The sequence below is a fragment of the Spinacia oleracea genome, chromosome 4 (assembly GCF_020520425.1).
Source record: "Spinacia oleracea cultivar Varoflay chromosome 4, BTI_SOV_V1, whole genome shotgun sequence".
NCBI lineage: Eukaryota > Viridiplantae > Streptophyta > Magnoliopsida > Caryophyllales > Amaranthaceae > Spinacia > Spinacia oleracea.
Window position 1 is genome coordinate 172,521,243 of NC_079490.1, and position 20,079 is coordinate 172,541,321.

At 34.3% G+C, this 20,079-nt stretch overlaps 1 protein-coding gene and 1 long non-coding RNA gene across 2 annotated transcripts; one reads left to right on the forward strand and one right to left on the reverse strand.

The window, feature by feature from the left end:
* Positions 1 to 1,710: 1,710 nt before the first annotated feature.
* Positions 1,711 to 3,745, reverse strand: LOC110788590 (uncharacterized). The gene is made up of 3 exons (XR_008932366.1): positions 3,550 to 3,745; positions 2,310 to 2,398; positions 1,711 to 2,203 (listed from the first exon to the last, which is right to left on the reverse strand). It is a non-coding gene; the product is annotated as an uncharacterized lncRNA (long non-coding RNA).
* A 236-nt stretch (positions 3,746 to 3,981) lies between these two features.
* Positions 3,982 to 4,941, forward strand: LOC110786604 (uncharacterized). Its single transcript, XM_021991155.2, has one exon. It carries the CDS (start codon positions 4,163 to 4,165, stop codon positions 4,601 to 4,603), a length of 441 nt encoding a protein of 146 aa, XP_021846847.1. The 5' UTR covers positions 3,982 to 4,162; the 3' UTR covers positions 4,604 to 4,941.
* The last annotated feature ends 15,138 nt before the right edge of the window (positions 4,942 to 20,079 follow it).

Here is a 20,079-nt window from a genome sequence, read left to right on the forward strand (position 1 = left end):
AATATTTGCTCATTTAGATACAACGAGCAAAATTTTAAAATCCAAACTTTAATATTTGCTCATTTAGACACAATGAGCAAAAGTTTAAAGTTCGGATTTTAGTATTTGCTCATTTAGACACAATGAGCAAATGTTTAAAATCCAAACTTTAATATTTACTCATTTAAGAACAATGAACAAAAATTAAAATTGAAACTATAATATTTGCTCATTTAGACACAATGAGCAAAGGTTTAAAGTCCGGATTTTAATATTTGCTCATTTAGACACAATGAGCAAAAACTTTAAAATCCGAACTTTAATATTTGCTCATTTAGACACAATGAGCAAAAATATATTTGCTCATTTTATATAGTTCAAACAAATGAGCAAATATTTTTGCTCATTTTTAAATTTTTAAAATCCAGATTTGTTAATATTCAAAATTTTTGCACATTGTCTCTATATGAGCAAATATTTTAAAATCTCCGATTACTTAACATTCAAAAAATTTGCAAATGTTTTTGCTCATTTTTAAAATTTTGAAGTTCGAATTTGTTAATATTCTAAACTATAATATTTGCTCATTTAGACACAATGAGCAAAATTTTAAAATCCGAACTTTAATATTTGCTCATTTAAAAACAATGAGCAAATGTTTAAAATCCGAAATTTAATATTTGCTCATTTAGACACAATGAGCAAAATTTTAAAATTCGAACTATAATATTTGCTCATTTAAAAACAATGAGCAAAAATTTAAAATCCCAACTATAATATTTGCTCATTTAAAAACAATAAGCAAACGTTTAAAATCCGAACTCTAATATTTGTTTATATAGACACAATCAACAAAATTTTGAAATCCGGACTTTATTATTTGCTCATTTAAACACAATGAGCAAAAGTTTAAAGTTCGGATTTTAATATTTGCTCATTTAGACACAATGAGCAAAAATTTTAAAATCCGAACTTTAATATTTGCTCATTTAGACACAATGAGCAAAAATATTTTTGCTCATTTTACATAGTTCACACAATTGAGCAAATATTTTTGCTCATTTTTCAAATTTTAAAATTTGGGTTTGTTAATATTCAAAACTTTTGCTCATTGTGTCTAAATGAGCAAATATTTTAAAATCTTCGATTACTTAACATTCAAAAAATTTGCACATTATTTTTATAAATTAGCCAAATGAGCAAATGAGAAAATTTATTTAGCTCACTTTAACAAATGAGTAAACTTATTTTGCTCATTTACACAAATGAGTAAATTTATTTTGCTCATTTACACAAATGAGTAAATTTATTTTGCTCATTTCCAAAAATGAGTAAATTTATTTTGCTCATTTTCACAAATGAGTAAATTTATTTTTCTCATTTACACAAATGAGTAAATTTATTTTGCTCATTTGCACAAATGAGTAAATTTATTTTGCTCATTTGCACAAATGAGTAAATTTATTTTTCTCATTTTCACAAATGAGTAAATTTATTTTTGAATTCATATTATTCATATTATAAATGAGTAAATTTATTTTTCTCATTTACACAGATGAGTAAATTTATTTTGCTCATTTAAAAAATGAGTAAATTTATTTTTGAAATTCATATTATTCATATTATAAATGAGTAAATTTATTTTTCTCCTTGGAACAAATGAGTAAATATTCTTTAGCCGAGATTGTAACACCCTAATCAACATCATCTCAACTTTATTAAACAGAGAAATGAAGAGGAGATAGAAAATGAAATGAGTAAATATTCTTTAGCCGAGATTGTAACACCCTAATCAACATCATCTCAACTTTAAAAAACAGAGAAATGAAGAGGAGATAGAAAATGCAAAAAAACTGAGCAAAAGATCATCTATAACTAATTACAAGTAAAGAAACTACGTTCATAAAACCTTAGAGCCAGATACATCAATGTTCAACTTTGGGTACATTAAGCATCTACTCTATAGATAAATTGGTGTCAGCTTCACCGCTTTCTTCTCCTTTTAACTCTTCTCGTCCTCTTGTCCACCCCCACCTGCTGCAACCACCATCGTCCATCACAACAAAAAGTGATTTACGCCAAAAAATCTGCCTAAAAAGCCTTGAAAGCCCAACAGTAGCAGCAACCACAAATTTAAGGCGATAAGCTCGGAAGCTCCTACGTCTGTTGTACTAACTCGTACAAACCAACAAACAGGTCCCCGACATACATAAATTCTGAAAATCTGCTCATTTAGTACAAATGAGCGAAAAACAATCAAGAATTTTTAGATCCTTTCGTATATCATGTTGTCATGTATTTTGGAGTAGATTCCAGGTAAACAGTCTAACCTTAAATCCCCATTTAACAGAATATCAGACGAGGACACCTCTGCTCTAGCAACCATGGAATGGAATGGAAGAATGGAACATTTAGGAATCTACAGAAAGAACACACATCAAAAACTTCTCAGCCTCATAAATTTCGGCAACTTGTAGCTCGTTTATGTAAAGCTGCATTAGCAGTATATAATCACCAATTTCTTTCTTAAAAGATACATACGTAGTATACACTAAAAGAACTTGTTAAGGTAAACTTTATACAGAGCATAAACTTCGGCAAAAGACAAAAACAACTACATAGCAATGCTTTTTCAACTTGTAAATGTTCTCCCATCCAGTTAATTTCCTTCTCTCTTGTTCATTCTAAACGAAAAGTACAGAAACCAAATTCCAATAACAGTATGTGATAGAATAGCTTTGATTAGGAAAATACAATAAAGAATCAACTTTTAAACAACCAAGAATTTCAAAACTAAAGAGCTTTTAAGGCAAACTAGAAAATGATTTGTTCTATTATCAGTCTCATTCAGCCATTCAAAAGGCCAAACATTTAAACCAATGGAAATCTTTCAAAAGTTTAGAATGTCTCTTACAATATGTTACTCCTGCATTTCAACCTAAAACTACCCATAAAAGATACATGACCAAGTATAGCAACAACTATCATCACAGCCAAAAAAAAGAGTAACATCCTCACATAAAAACCTTACATCCATTTTTTCTTCTTTTCAATTTTTTTTTTTGGTTTCATCCTAATGTTTAATTTATACATGATTACATCCTAACTACAAAAAAGAATTAAGAGATTCTGCCAATACTTCATCTTTTTTATGGTACAAGCAGTCAGAATGCATAAAGCAGAAATCAGATTAAAAATAGTCTAGATCAAAAACTTGTTAATTCCACTATAACTGACTTCAGAGGTAAACACAAGATGTTTCTATACAAGCACTGAAATCTCTCCCTTCATCCTATAATACGCCAATGCTAAATAATCAGAAGGCCCAACACAATAATATTCATCTTCTTCTATCCAACAACAGGGCTTAAACCCCCACGTTACAAAATCCAACAACAAAACTTAAACCCCCCATGAAATTAAATATGAGCAAATCCAAATTTAATAATTTCGGAATCAAATTAAAATTTACTAATTTCGCAATCAAAATTTGTAATTGGTTTAATAATTTCGAAAGCCTAATTTGGAAAATTAAAAACTAATTGATTACAACAAAACAGAATTAAATACCTTCATGCTGGGGGAGTTGTTGTCATCTGAAATTACGCGATCTGAGAACCAAAATTAGGGGAACAATTGATTTTGAGAAGTTAAATTTCCGCCATGGAAAAGAGCGCAAGCCAAGAGAGAGAAACGCAGGAGCTCATTCTTTTAATTGGGTTCAGTTTCTCTTATTTTCACGCGCCATATCACAACCGTCGGATTTAGTTTATTTGAACGGTGGAGATTGTTTCTCATTCTTCTCATTTTAGCGATCTTCTCATTGGAGGGGACCCTATCTATATATATATATATATAGTCATGCGACTGGTACTCCCTCTTACGCAGTAGAATACAAATGGGTAAAAGGACCCTACCATGATGACTCCACCCTCCAATCCCTCCTTTCCATGCCTTAAACTCAAGCAATAGAGGAAAATAAAATAAAAAAGAAGAATCAGCCAGCCTGTTTTCAAAAACCTTATAGCTTAGCTGTGTTATCATTTCCCCATTATTCCCCAATACAAAGTTACAAACAACACTCCCTCCCACAACTCCTTTGTATTCGTATCCTCTCTCTCTCTCTCTCTCTCTAAACCGACACTTTTATTTTCCCCAACACAAACCGACGCTTACACAAAAAATGAGCTCAATAGTTCATACAATCCAACAAAAAACCACAAAACAATCCCTCCCAATCTCATCTCCTTCAGATGATCAACCATCCTTAAGAAGGCGTCTTTCGTCGCTTTCTCTTAAACTCAACCATTCTTCCATCTCTGCTTCACCCGCCACTTCATGGGCTATCCACAGGTCCAAATCTCTCTCCTCCATGGGCCATACCGCGGGTGGGTCGATCAAGAAATGGTGGGATTTAGGTTGGGGTTGGGTTCTATCACGAAAACCCACTTTTGTTCAGGATCTGGAAATGAATGAAGAGGAGAAACATCTTCTTGGGTTTCAAAACAGAGGGAGTTTAATGCATTTGTTTTTTAAGGTTAAATCTGAGGTTAGGAAGCTTTTTAGATACGATGATATGTCTCTTCCTCAGACTTTTAAGTATGATGCTAGGAGAACTTGCTAATATTGATTAATCTTCATAGATTAATTCTTTATTAATGATGAATCAATAATTGTTGTATTTGTTGAGTATTTACTACTGCTATATGCGTGGGGAAATCTGTGCAAACAAGATGAATTCAGAAAGGAGATCAAAATTACACGGAGATTTTTGATGGGTAAATAGATTATTATCATTATTATTAGTAGAATTATTAATTATTGATTATCTTATGTTGCATATTTGGTTTATATTATAATTTGTTTATTATTTTTGTTGTCTTTGGGTAGAAATGTTTGGTATTTTAGTGTAACTTGTAAAGAATGTACAAGTAATTAATTATATGAATGTTCTATTGTTTTTTTTTTTTTTTTTGGTTTTTAGTACGAGGAGTTTCCACCGCCTTCAGCGAGGTAATCTCCCGTGAGAATTTGCATGTGTATCTCGATGGGCAGTACCCCTCCCATTCGAGATTTTTTCCATTCCCAAAGCTCGAACCCGAAACCTTAGTTAAGGAGCAAGAGGCCCTTAACCACTCATGAGTCATGCCAACCTCAATTGGTAATGTTCTACTGTATCTTTGAGAATGGGTAATAGTATGGAGAAAATATTTCCTATATTTTGCAAAAATGATTTTTTATTTGATTGTGAAATAAGATACGATGGCAATTCAAATACAATTGGAAGAGAGGTGATTCGCACGTAAACTGTGACTAATTGTACACATACTCTACTTTTAATCATTAATTTAATACTTCACCAAATAAATTTTAGTACATGATTGATGTTTAATTGACGGTGGTATAATTTGTAATGATGAACCATTATTGTCAATTTGTCACACGTAAAGAGGGTTAATTGGGCCCTTGGTTGTGGATCTGTAATAGTGGTGCGGTGTGTCTCCATTGATACGCCAAAAAAAGGGGAAGAAAGGGGAAATGTGTACAGCGGTTTTAGCACTTCTGTTGCAAGAACAAAGTTTTGCTTTCACATGAAGCATATAAGGATTAAGGAATATCAATCAAACTTGGTTCTTGTTTAATATGCGTATATAACCTCCTAGGTCCTAACTTGTAATTTCACTATGTCATGCACCCGGGTATAACGTGTTTTGCTGATAAACATTATATAATTCCTCCGTTCTTGTTTACATAACACAATTGGGTTTTTAAAACTATTCACAAAAGTTTATTTGACTTCATTTGGTGATTTATACATGAGAAAAAAACATAGTCGTGTGAGGTCTTGTTAGATTCGTCTCAGTGAATAATTTTTAAATATCAACTTTTTATAATTTTTTCTTATCCATAATGAAATATATTAGTATTTGAAATCGTGCATTGACAAACGTGTCTAAATAATTATGTCATTTAAAAAAGAACTGAGGAAGTATGTGTTAAAATGCAATTAACACATGCATGCATTAAAAGCTTAAAATCGATCATTGATAGCTTCACAATCCGTAATATGAAGTACTTTGTGTGCATACGATGAAGTTACTACAAGGTTTTCTTCCATATGAAGGATAAAAAAAGAAGCTAATCAATTTAGACAAGGATGCGGTGAAATATCTTATGTTCTTTCGTCATTACAAAATTATATTCTTTGACCTTATACTTGTGTTCTTTAGGTACACTATGTTCAATGACTCAATGTGCACCCCTTATCTATAATTCGCGGATTGTGAGAAGAACTTCCACGGCCGGCCTTTTGACAATTGGTTAATAACTTTTGTAGTTTTGCATAAGGAGGGGGTTGGAAAGAGGGCTACAAGGGAAGAAGATTATTCTATAACCTTTTGATGGCGGAAGAAGATTCAATTCTTAACCAAATACAAAATGTTGTATGTAATTCTAAGAGCATCTTTAATGACAAGCTAATTATCAAATTAGCTTGCCATGCCACATAAGATTTCAAGTAAATGTACTTTCTAGTTAGTTTGTGTCCCAATAGTTAGCTATTAGCTTGTCATTTGATCAACTTCTTAAATTATTCTATTTGTTCATTCATTATTTTAAAAATAGGCTAATATTTATATTATTCTATAATAATTTCCTTTTTGTTGTGAGAAGAAATTCTACATGTTTAATTTTTTCTCAAAAAAATGCTGATTACTCTTAAATTTTTTGAGGGAACAAAAGGCAGAAAATTTTATTGTTATAAAGGTCCCATAATTAAATAACTATTACATAATTATTTATTTTAAAAAGCTTACACAAGAAACTAGACTTAACAAAAAATACGAAAATTGTAATGAAACTAAAAACTACTCCGTAGCAAAGTAGCGAAGGGTGTTTGAGAGATGGAGAATGTAAAAATAATGTTTGAAAACAAAATTGAATGTAAAAATAGCGTTGGAAACTACAGAGTATATACGGAGTAAAAAAAAACTTGATTGGAGTTGCTGGGACCAGAAAAAGTGTCACCAACACTTAAATTGTGCATGTACTTCACGCACCACTCACCTTTCTCTTCCTCCCTAATTGTTTCACACGCAAGGTCAAACCCATTTCCCCTCATTTTCCCAGCTTTTTGTCAAGCAAATTAGCTTGTTTAAGCTAATTTGCTCGGCCAAGCTAATTTGTCATCTTAACTCCAATGGTTAAGCTAGTAGCTTGGAACTTTTGCAAATTGCAAGCAAGTCCCTAGCTACAACCATTGGAGATGCTCTAAGTAACCAAGAAGACTAGTCAAATTTAGCAATTACGCAAACCAATCAAATACACGTGAACTACATTAGTAGAAAGAGACTAGGAGAGAAAGCAATCACGTATTGTATTCTGTATGACTATATAAGCAGAGAGAGACATTATTTAAACGCTACCTCTAAAAACATCGTAAAAATGATTGAGATCATTTTTTTAAAAATCGATCTTTCTCGTACTCCGTAATTATCACTTACGGGCAGTGGCGGAGTCTGGATTTTTTTTTCGGGGTGTCGGTAGTGTCGTATCCAGGATTATTAGAGTGTTGTTTCTGATGATCTTCCACAACACACAATATATTATTGAGCACAAAAAAAACAATATATATACTTCCTCCGTTCCGGAAATATCGCACCATACTCTTCTAAGCCTTACTTTGACTCTTAATATCTCACATCGTGTGCAAGTAAAAATTATAAAAATTAATATTTAGAAAATATATATCGATGCGAATCTAACATGACCCTATGTGACTAAAATTTTCTTACGTACAAATCACGAAAAATGGCCAAAGTCGTAGTGTGATTAGTGCAAAAAACAAATGGTGCGATATTTCCGGAACGGAGGAAGTATTACTTAAAAAAAATGTGTCATCCTAAAATTAATAAAAATATTCATATTACAATCAAATACGTACAAAATTATTACAACTATTCTCTACGAGTTGATATGCGTGGTGAAAAGAATAACTTAATTTAAGAGAGCAGATGTTTAAATCACCAATCTTTGATTTGAATTGAATGTGGCTGCGGGTTTGTCACCCAAAACTCTAAGAGATCCGTTGTTTCTAAAGACTGGTCTTTTTGGATTTTCCCCCTTAGTTATTGAAACATCTAAGAGATCAGTTGTTTATGATGACTGATCTCTTAGGGTTATCTGATGGCAATGGGTAGGGTCTGGGTAGGGTCTGGGTAGGGTCTGGTAATACCCGGACCCGGACCCTAACTTTTTGACATATACCCATACCCTACCCTTACCCTATAGGGTCTAAAATTATAAGACCCTTACCCGGACCCTATGGGTCCGACAGGGTATGGGTAGGGTCTAGGGTCTTATGCGGGTCCGCGTAAAAGTATAACTTTTATTTCTTTTTTTGTATGCAATTATATGTAATATGCAAAAATAATACAAGAACAACGATTAATAAGGCATTTTAAAACAAATAAATAGCTAGTTTTCAAAAATTATCCTTGTCTTTCTCTTAAACACAATACATTTTAAAGTACGAAGCTCATAAATTACAAAATCCCACATTCTTAACTACACAACATTAATGTTAATAAATAGGCATCCATTCAGTACTTAGTAGTAGTTATCGTCAATATCATCATCTACTTCATCATCAAGATCCAAAAAAAAAAGTGAAGTACATAAAAATAACAAAATTTAAGCGGGTCTAAATATAGGGTATGGGTAGGATATGGGTCTTAAGGGTCCGCGGGTAGGGTATGGGTAGGGTACGGGTCTGAAAAATTAAGACCCTTACCCTACCCTAAAAAAAACAGCATATGCCCATACCCTACCCTTACCCTATAGGGTCTAAGAAATAAAGATCCATACCCTAATTTTAGGGTAGGGTCTGACAGGGTCCGGATAGGGTCCTGGACCCGCTGCCATCCCTACATACAGCCCCCCATACGGGTTGTCTTATGTGCGGGGGTGGTGTTTTTTGTATCACCTAAGAGATCCTATGATATAACAGATCTCTTAGATCTCAGCCATAAGTATTTTTTTTCAATTTTTCTTTGGGGGTCGGTGGACCCCCTTGCACCTACGTAGCTCCGCCACTGCTTACGGGTAAAATCGTCTTATACTCTATACTACTTTGTCATAACCTAAAAGGATTATCATCACAACTCACGAGGTTAATTGTTTGCCTAATAAAAAGAGAAAAAAAGAAGATTAATTTAGATTACTAATGAAGGCAATAATAATAATTAATAAGGAAGGTCTGACATGAAAATCCAAGCTGTCAAAGTGTCTGATTCTATAGAAGATGATTGAGTACAAACTACAAGTCTACAAGTGCTGATGAGCCGTTGTTTTCAAGTTTATAGAAAGCTAATTAAGTAATTAGGTGTTCCGACTTCCCGTGCTCAATTATAAGGAACTCTATTGACCGCAAGACATAAGAAAAGACATCTTATTTGCTTTTGATGTGTCTTCTTACACCTCGTATGTTCTCCGATACAAAGGGAAAGGGTAAATATTAAGAGCAATAATTAAGATTCTAGGGGAAGCTACGATCATTTACTAATCTTGCTTAACATCAATAAAGCCAAGTTGAGAAGAATAACTCGCATTTGAGTTGCGATTAATTGTTCAGCGTAGAAAAAAGGGGGAGAATGATAAAGATATAAATTTGATGTGTTATTATTCAATTATCACCAAATGGTTTCAAGATGAACCATGTCACACGGTCAAACTTTATATATACACGCAGTTTGAGTATATGATCAGACTGTCCCATAACGTGGACTTTACCAGAATATGTTTGCTTAAAAGGATTTAAAGCCTTTTTGTTTTTTTCCTGGTGCGAATGAACTAAATTACAAATAGGGGTGAGGTGAGTCGAATCTGAGATTTATTATACACAGGCCATCAGTCTTAACCACTAAGTTAATATCTCATTATTTTAAAACCTCTTTTATTGAGTAACATTTATCTTTAGCCTTTAGGTGACCATTTGGCTAGTTATTGTGCTGAGCAATGATCCCAATTATCGGGATGATTACATAAGCATCAATCTTAGGTGAGAATAATTAGTTGCAATTTGGGTAATTATTATTATCACATGCTCCCTACTATACACCACCGACAATCACAGATAGAAAATATGCCCAAAACAACGGAAGGGTTTGCTGGCTGTTAATTCTTTTGACAAACCATATGCAACCATACTGCAATTTAATTACATTTTCAATTTTTAGCCTAATTAATTAATATTAGTATCTAACTATATATAGTATTGTTAATTAATTGTTATTAGCAACTAGTAATACAAAAGGTGGTTATTCCATTACCAAACAAGGTGGTTGTTCTTGCTCCTTTTTGTTATTCCATCATAATACTAGTATATTTAGGAATTTATATCCTAACATTTCGGAGATCATAAGTGTACAAAAATCCAATCGTTGTAACGATGGTTGTGGCGATATTCTAAATAAACTAGCTTTTGAGCCCGTTTAAAGAACGGGCAGTTGTGTAGTGGTTATTTAGTGTATTTTTTAAAGTTCTAATTTCATTGAGCTTGTGATTTTAAAGAGAATATATGATTTAAATAGAGGTAAATTTTTTTAGGTTGAAAGAATATATATAAATTAAATAGTGTATTAATATTGAGTGTTAATCGGGAAGATGAAGTGGAAGATGTAGAATTAATAGATTGGTGAATTGATATATGAGGAAGATGAAGTGAAAGATATGGTTGGAGTTGCATAATATATCAAACAAAAAAGAAAAAATAAAATAAAAAACCAAATTGATGTAGGAAAGAATGGATGGCACGTGTCATTTAATCAAATGTGGTGACACGTGTCATCTAATCAAATGTGGTTTTGCTTTTTAAATACTAGGCATAGATTTGTCGTACTATAATATCTCAAATAATTATGGGGAAAATTTGCCAAATACAACCTAATAAAGTTCTCCATTTGCTAATTACAACCTTAAATTTCTATTTTTGCCAATTACAACCTTAAACTTATACATCTATTTTAACTTACAACCCGTAATTATTTTCTGGCAAAAATCACCGGAAGATGATGTCATAATGTTATTAAAAAAAAAATTACAAATTTTCTATAAAAAAATTAAATCGATAAATAAGAATTAAAACAAAAATAAAATAAAATAATCGATTTTTTTTTTTTTATAGATATTATGTACTTCCTAATTTTTTTAAAAACGTTATGACATCATCTTTTGGTGATTTTTGCCGGAAAATGGTTTAAGGTTGTAATTTAAAATAGATGTACAAGTTTAAGGTTGTAATTGGCAAAATTAAAAATTTGAGGTTGTAATTGACAAATATAGAACTTTATTAGGTTGTATTTGACAAATTTGCCTAGTTATGGTTGTATTTTGAATAGTTGTACTGGTATGTGTATTATAATTATTATTATTAATTTTTTTTTTTTTTTTTTTTTTTTTTTGTAAAGGAAAGGTACACAAAAGTTAGGATAGTCTTCTCTCAAGACTATATCCTAACTTATCTAAGGTAAGAAAATAAGAAAATATATTGTCTACAAAAGGATCAATATCTAATTGACTATTAATGTGATGACCAATGGATGCTACGTAATCAGCAATGCGGTTAGCTTCTCGATACACATGTCTCGAATTATGGCCTTATGGGTATCGAAATTAAAGAGCAGATGTTTTATGTCATCCATAAGCAGCCGTATTTTCCATGGACACAGATCTCTTTGTTGCAAAATCTGAATTATAAGTAAATTATCTCCCTCAATGAGAATATGTCGAATATTGTTTTCTATTGCCAGTAGTAATCCATTGCGAAGTGCAATAGCTTCTGCAAGAAAAGGAGGAGTAGCCCCCAAATTAAAAGATCGACTAGCAATATTGTTTCCAAGATGGTCTCTAATTACAATTATCATTCAATGTGTATCATTCAATATGTATTATAATACATTGAATGATAATTGTAGGGCCATTTTGAATGGTAGCGATGATTGGGAATAAGTTTTGAAACCTTTAGTTTCTAGAGAGTTATTCATCATTGTTGGCCGTGTAGATATTACATTCCTTGTTAAACTAGCTTTTGAGCCCGTTCAAAGAACGGGCGGTTGTGTAGTGGTTACTATGTATTTAGTTTATTTTTTAAGTTCATATTTTATCGAGCTTGTGATTTTAGAGAGAATATCTATTACTATATACTAAAAGAAACACCAGGAATGACACGTGTCAATTTCTGGTGCGATTTTTTCCCGTCAAAAACCACTTTCCTAAAAGTGTATCTATTTTATTTAATTTTTATACTCTTCCTTTTTTTATTAACTATTTATGTATGGAAACCAAAATTAAGTTTATAAATTATGGCAATAATAGCTACGACGTAATAATAATTATTCTAAATTAGTAATATTTTAGTCAAATCGCTATATTAATAATAGAAAATATATCACTCAATATTTTGATCAAATTACCATATTAGCATTTTAAATATGCATATTAGATGAATAAATTTAAACGAGTATGTTAAAAATGTTATAACTATGCAATAGTTTGGGAGATATTCAGTTAAATATTTTGTGAAAAAATTGTCAAAATCCGTGCGTGCACGGGATTTAATCTAGTATGATTTAAACAGAGGTAAATTTTAAAAGTTGAAAGAATACATAAATTAAATAGTGTATTAATATTGAATATTAATCGGGAAGATGGAGTGAAAAATGTTAAATGAATAGATTGGTGAATTGATGTTGTATGAGGAAGATGTAGTGAAAGGCGATTGGAGTTGTGTAATATATCAAACAACAAAGAAAAAATAAAATAAACGGTTTTTTCATGAAATGCCCTCGAGGTTTGAAGAAATTCACCAAATACCCCTGCACTTTTCATAATACACCAAATACCCCTAATTCAAAACTTAATACACCAAATACCCTTGATGACGTCATCAACTCTTAATCAACCCAATTAACATATAATTAACTCAATTAATCCCTAATTAACTCCTATACTCAACCCACCCATTAACAAACCTAATTAACCTATCCAATAACCCAATAACCCACCCATTTATTTTCTCTCTTCCCTCCCTTCTGCCATTAACCACCACCGCCTTCATTGTCAGCTCCCTCCTTCTGCTTCCTTCCTTGTCTCGCAGCTCAGCTCAATCGAAGAAAAACCCGGTCATCCCTCTTCCTCTCTCCTCCCCTTTTTTTCTCCTCTGTATTCCACCGTTTACTGCACCACCGCTCACCGAGAAGTTGGTGCAACAAGGGATGATGTTGAGATTGCTGTTAGCTTCAAATTGGGTCGACACAAGACAAATGGGTAATTTGAAATCCCGCTCACCGATTTTTACTTTTGTTTATCTACCAATTTTTTTTTTTCTAGAATTGAGTTTATTTAATTCTTATAGAAATTAGGGAATTTAATTGGAGAATTGAGGAATCCAATTGGAGAATTGTGAATTTTGATTGGGGAATTTTGAAGGTTCAACATGGAGGAGAGAGAAAGCTTGAACTAACTCCAATGGTGATTCCATGGCAGTGGGGAGAGAAATAGAAGGGAATGGGTGAGATGAGAAACGAGATGGAGATGGGATGGTGGTTGGAGCGAGGTCGGCGGGCAGCAGTAGGCGAGAAATGGTGTCGGGTGGTTTCTATGGTGGATTGGTGGTAATGTGGGAAGGAGAGAGAAGATACAGAGGTGGAAGAAGCAAGTAGGAAAGAAAGAAAAGAGAATAGGAAGAGAAAAAGGAAAAAGACATGTGCTAATTGGAGCTTAACGGGTTAATTATATGTTAATTGGGTTGATTAGGAGTTGATGACGTCATCAAGGGTATTTGGTGTATTAAGTTTTGAATTAGGGGTATTTGGTGTATTATGAAAAGTGCAGGGGTATTTGGTGAATTTCTTTAAACCTCGGGGGCATTTCATGAAAAAACCGTAAAATAAAAGTCAAATTGATGGAGGAAAGAATGGATGACATGTGTCATCTAATCAAATGTGTAGACACATGTCATCTAATAAAATGTGGTTTTCCTTTTTAAATACTAGGTATAGATTAACTTGAGATGGCTTAGGAGTTGGGATGCGCAATTTAGAAGGGATGCCTTAGAATTGGTTGGGATGCCTTAGAATTGCAAATGGATGCTATGCTAGTTAAGTAGTTACGGAGTATATAGTAGGCCTTCTCGCCAATTGCTTAACTTGGAACGATGCAAGATTGACTTAGCAAAACTAATCCGACCAAATTACACTCGACCCAATACTGAACTGAAACCGCCAAAATCCGACCCAAGTTAAATTTACCAGATTCTAACAATCCATTGTCAAATCGACTACGTTACCCGGATTTTGTTGGGAATGGATGTTTCTCTTTCACCTCGCTCTTTTGTAGTACTACCTCCATTTCACAATACTTGCAACATATTTGTTTTTGTAATGTTTGACAATATTTGCATCATTTTCCCTTTTAATAACTTTTGTTGGGTGAAATGTCTTGACTACCCTTTCTTTTTTCCCTTCTATAAAACATATTTTCCTTTTCAGATTTTCTCTTTTTCTATATAGTCACATGGGCAAAAATGTCAAACTTCAATAATTTATCCACTTTATTGGTTATTATGCAAAAAAATGATGTAAGTATTGTGAAACGGATGAAATATTTCACTGGCTAAACTTTATTCATTTTTAATTTTTTTTTTTGACAGCATAAGGTAATCTTTATTCTATACATTGTTCTTGCTAAGAATTTATTCTGGTTTGGAAACTACTATACCTATTGATTATCTATTAAGAGCATGTTCGATATAGCATTTTTCAAGTGTTGGAATTTTTTTTTTTTTTTTTGAAAGATAAGGAGAATATACTTAGGAGCCTCTCCGCACGAGAGTCACTCCTGAGTAGTCATTACAAATAATGGAAGATAAACGAGGACTAGCTTTAGGATCTAAATACATTTTCCCTACAATGATGTGACCGACATTTGCTATCCAATCTGCTGCTGAGTTGGCTTCTCTGAAAACATGATTAATTTCCCAAGTGTCGAAGAAGGCGAGGAGATGCTTAATATCCTGAATGATGTTATGAATTTTCCACGGAGGAGTGTACTTTCCCTTGATAGAATTGATGACAAGAAGATTATCACCTTCGATCTGAATGTGAGAAATGTTGAGCCGACGAGCTTCTTGGAGACCCTTGTGGAGGGCGATAGCTTCAGCCATGAACGCCTGAGTGTGACCAAGATTAAAAGTACAGGCCGAGACCGGGTTGCCTGCACTGTTGCGGATGATAATACCTGCTGCTGCTGAAGTAGTTTTACTGGAGCCGTCAAAATTGAGTTTGAAGTAACCTGGTGGAGGGGGGTGCCAGCGAACCAAAATCAGGGGGGAAGGAGGAGAGGGAGAAATGGAGGAATGAGGGGTGAAAGGAGTGCCCTTGAGCTGGTGATGGTCTAGAAGGAGACGACATTGCCATTCATGGTAAGCCGAGCTGGCTTGGTGGAACACTCTATAGGGGTTAAAGGAAGTGTTTTTGAAGATACAATTGTTCCTTTCTTTCCAGAGCGACCATATGAGGAAGGAGAATTTGCATATGGAAGAAGAGTAATTTTTGAGGTAATTTATGTTGTCGAGTAAATCATGTGAGACCGAGTAGTAATCGAGCCATTTCTTAGTTAAAGGCAGGTTCCATACTAGTTTGGCCGAAGGGCATTGCATAAATAGATGATTAATAGTTTCAATATAGGTTTCACATAGAGGACACACATCGAAGGGAAGAATATTCCTTTTATGCAAGGTGTCACGAACTGGAATACTTTTGTGGCATATTTGCCATAAGAAGACGGCAATCTTAGGTGGAATGTCTAAATTCCAGATCCAGGTGTGGTTCCATTTTTGAGGAACGGGATCCAACCCATGAGCTAACCAAGAGGCAGATTTAACAGAAAAGTCCCCGGATGAAGTAGCCCCCCAGATTGGGGTATCAGCTATATTAGAAATAGGAATAGGGAGACCTTGGATTTTCAAGACTATAGAAGGGGGAACCATAGTTGCTAGTTTGGAAAGATCCCATTCATGATTGGGAAGGATAAAATCAGAGACAAGGAGGGAAGTATTAACTTCATTAATATTCAAATTCAGGTAATTGAGGAGGTTATCCTGTACTGCCCAGTTGTCTAACCAGAAATTGATTGAAGAGACATTTCCGATTTTCCAACGAATTCCTTTGCGAAGAATTTCTCTTTGGCTAAGGATATGTTTCCAGATAGCGGAGTCTTTAGGTTTAGGAACATACTCAAAAAAGGTTGTGTTTGTAAGGTATTTTTTCTTAATCAAGGAGACCCAAAGACTTTGATCATTTTGGAGGATTTTCCATCCAAGTTTTGCTAAAAAAGCTTGGTTAAGCGGCCTCGTTCTTCGAAGACCCAAACCCCCCATATTTTTAGGTTGGCAAATTTTATTCCATGAAACAAGAGGAGTATGGTTTGAAGTCGGGGATTGTTTCCAGAAGAAATTACGATGGATAGAATCTAGACTAGAGCAGGTATTTTGAGGAAGAAGGAAGGAAGAACAGACATAAGCTGGAAGGGCCTCAAGATTACTTTGGATTAGAATGGTTCTACCTGCTTTCGAAAGAAAATTAGCATGCCATAAATTGATACGCGAGATATTCTTTTGGAGAAGGTTCGAGTAGTCTGCTTTTGTCGGTTTGAAGGAAGAAAAATGGGCACCAAGATATCTTCCCAAGGAAGAAGATTTGGTCATCGAGAATTTTCCGGCAAGAAAATTCTGACGAGCAGAATCAATCTTTTTTGAGAAGATAATTGATGACTTATGACAATTGACTAATCGTCCTGACATATCGCAAAAGTTATTAATTAACATTTTTAGATGGTTCGTAGCTGAGGATGTTGCTTTAACGAAAAGGAGGCTGTCATCCGCAAAAAGGAGACAAGGAATTTTGGGAGTAAGTGGTGCGAGGCGAATTCCAATGCCCGTTCTTGGAAGTGTACTACTTCTTGTGAGCATAATGGTAAAAACTTCCATGCAAATAAGAAAGAGATAAGGAGATAGAGGATCTCCTTGCCGAATTCCTCTTGAGGGAGTGAAATGTTCTGTGGTGGAACCATTAATTTTGAGGGAGTACGACACTGTAGTAACACATGCTTTAACCCACTGAATCCATTGGTTTGGAAATCCGAAAGAAGAAAGCGTGGCCCAGAGGAAATTCCATTCAATCCTGTCATAGGCCTTTTCCATGTCTAATTTGAGGGCACACCAACCTACTTTAGAGGTTGATTTTTGGAAGGTATTTAAAATTTCTTGGGCAATCAAGAGGTTATCATGGATTGATCGCTCCGCTATAAAGGCGTTTTGGAAGGGGCTGATATGATGTTGAAGAATTGGTCTTAATCGACTGACTAAAAGCTTAGAGATTGCTTTATACATAGTATTGCAGAGGCTAATAGGTCTAAAATGATTGGGGTTCTCTGGATTGTCATTTTTCGGAATGAGGGCGATTATGGTGTGATTTAGAGCTTTAGGAATTTTGCCATGAAAGAAAAAACTTTGAACGGCCGTAGTGACCTCATCGCCGATTATTGGCCAATAAGCTTTAAAGAATTGGGGGCCAAAGCCGTCCGAGCCTGGAGATTTAAGGGAATTCATGGAGAAAAAAGCTTCTTTAATCTCAATATCTAAAAAGGGTTGTAGTAATTCAGTCTGTTGATCCTGCGAGAGCCAGTTAGGCAGAAAGGAGAGATCAAGGTGCCTATTGGGATCAGAGGAGGATAAGAAGCGATTTTTAAAGGAGCGCATAAGAATGTCTTTGATAGAGGACGGGTCTGATTCCCATTGTCCTAGGTCATTTTGTAATCGAAAAATTGAGTTCCTAGCCGATTGGGATTTAATTTTCTGGTGAAAGAATCTAGAGTTTCTATCGCCTTGAGTGAGCCATTTTTTCGAATTGAAGGATTTCCAGGCTGATTGACCGAAAACTAGAAGTTTTTCTCTTTGTTTAATCATTCTTAATAAGTGATCATGTAAAATTTTGTTGTAAGGCTGAGAAATTAGGCGGGTTTGAATATCCATTAGTTTTTCATTATTCTTTTGTAGCTTAGCAATATTGTTTCCATATTTGACTTTGGCCCATTCTCGTAGGCTAATTTTGATAGCAGAGAGTTTGTCACGGATCCTGAAAAAACGAGACCCTTCTCTACGTTTATTCCATTCCTTGCGAATGATTTTATGGGAATCTTGGTCGAGGGTCCACATATTGTTGAAACGGAAAAGAGGATTTGAGATCGAAGTACCGTAGTTTGAATCAAAAATAACAGGAGCATGGTCCGATACAGAGAAGATTCCATATTTAACAATGCTTTTGGGAAAGAGATTAGAGAACTGTGCATCCGAAACGGCGCGATCAATGCGTTCTAAGAGCAAATTGTCTTGGTTTGACTTCCAGGAGAAAGCCCTTTGAAGACAAGGAATATCTAAGGCATTTGTACTTGTAAGGAAGGAAGGCAATCGTTTACACTGATGAAATTGGATAGGATTTCCCCCAAGTTTATCTTCCGGAGAAAGGAGTTCATTAAAATCCCCGATAAGGAGCCAAGGCATTGAATTATTAGTATAGAATGAAAGGAGTTCATCCCAAAATGGGGATTTATCCTCCTCCTTTGCTGGGCAATAAACTCCGGAAACCAAAATGGTGGTGTTTGTTGGTTTAAAAAGGATAGTGAGGTGGGCACATCTATCTGTGATAGTTGAACTAAAGACTTTAATATTATCGTTATTCCATAGGATCCAAATACCCCCACAATGGTTAATGGGGTCAATAATAAGATGATGTTGAAAACGGGTTGCTTTAACGATTGCTTGACTATTAATATTATTCGTTAGAGTTTCTAAAATGAAGCATACATCTGGTTTTTCCTGTTGTTTAAGGTTCATAAGTTCCGATATTGCATGATCTCGTTTACCACCACGAATATTCCAAGCACAAACTTTCATTTATTATTCTTTGCAGTTGTTTGGTTTAAACGTTTCCAGACGACCTCTCTAAGAGAAGGTACCTGATTCTGTAAATTCAAGTGATAAAGCATCACCCAAGGGGGTTTAAAATTACAAAAAGAGCTGATGCAAAAAGAAACACATAACAAGGCGGATTTTAAAATCCGGTTCCGATAAGGAGCAAGCTCCTTAGGCGATTCAATAGCGGAGTTAAAACTCCGATTCACAAAAATGAAAACCATATTCAAAAAGAGGAGAACCCTTATGGGTTTAGAGGCCTTATACATGTTAGGAATAAAAAAGGGGACTGAAAGCCCAAATTGAATGTAAATACAAGGCGTAGCATAAGTTTTAATAATTCTCTCAGCACGAATTGGAGACCCGAAATGAATATGCCATAGCAGAACCATCTCAAGTCCAATAACACATAAAAACGAGTCTGCAAAAGAACGAAGGTATGAGTTTGGGTTAGAAAAAGCCAACAGCCAGTAAAAGGTAACCCAGAATTTTCCATAAGACATAATACCCCTATGCAAACTAATTCCATTACCTATTATTTGGTATGAGAAATGGATACCAGTAATAAAAGGTACAAAGGGTCTCTGCCGCTCGCTCTCTCCCTCTTCTCCCTCTCTCAAACCCTAGCCTCCATTAGTGAATTTCGAAGGGGCTTCCATCAATTTTATCAGTGGAAAGCCCCGATCTTTTTATTTTGTTGTTCTTTTCCTAATTTTGTTTGATTTTTAGGGTTTTAATAATACTTCCTCCTTGTGCGAGGAATTGTTCTCCCTCGAAAGACAGGGTTTTTCTTCTCCTTTTAGGGAGAATTTTCTTAGGTTAGAGGATCCTAAATTTCTGGTGTATGAGGGAGAATATTATTTAATTTCGCAGGAGAAATTGATTCAGTGATGAAGATTTGTGCGGTGTCGCAGCAGATGTCAGTTCTACATCTACAATCAATTGAATCTGATTTAATTCAATATCAAAATTACAACAGATCAAAAGACCCCCTCGTTGAAGGTTGTATCAAACAATGATGTGTTAGAGGGTATACAAGATGTTCGATGCGCGATGATCGTAGTTTTGCAGAA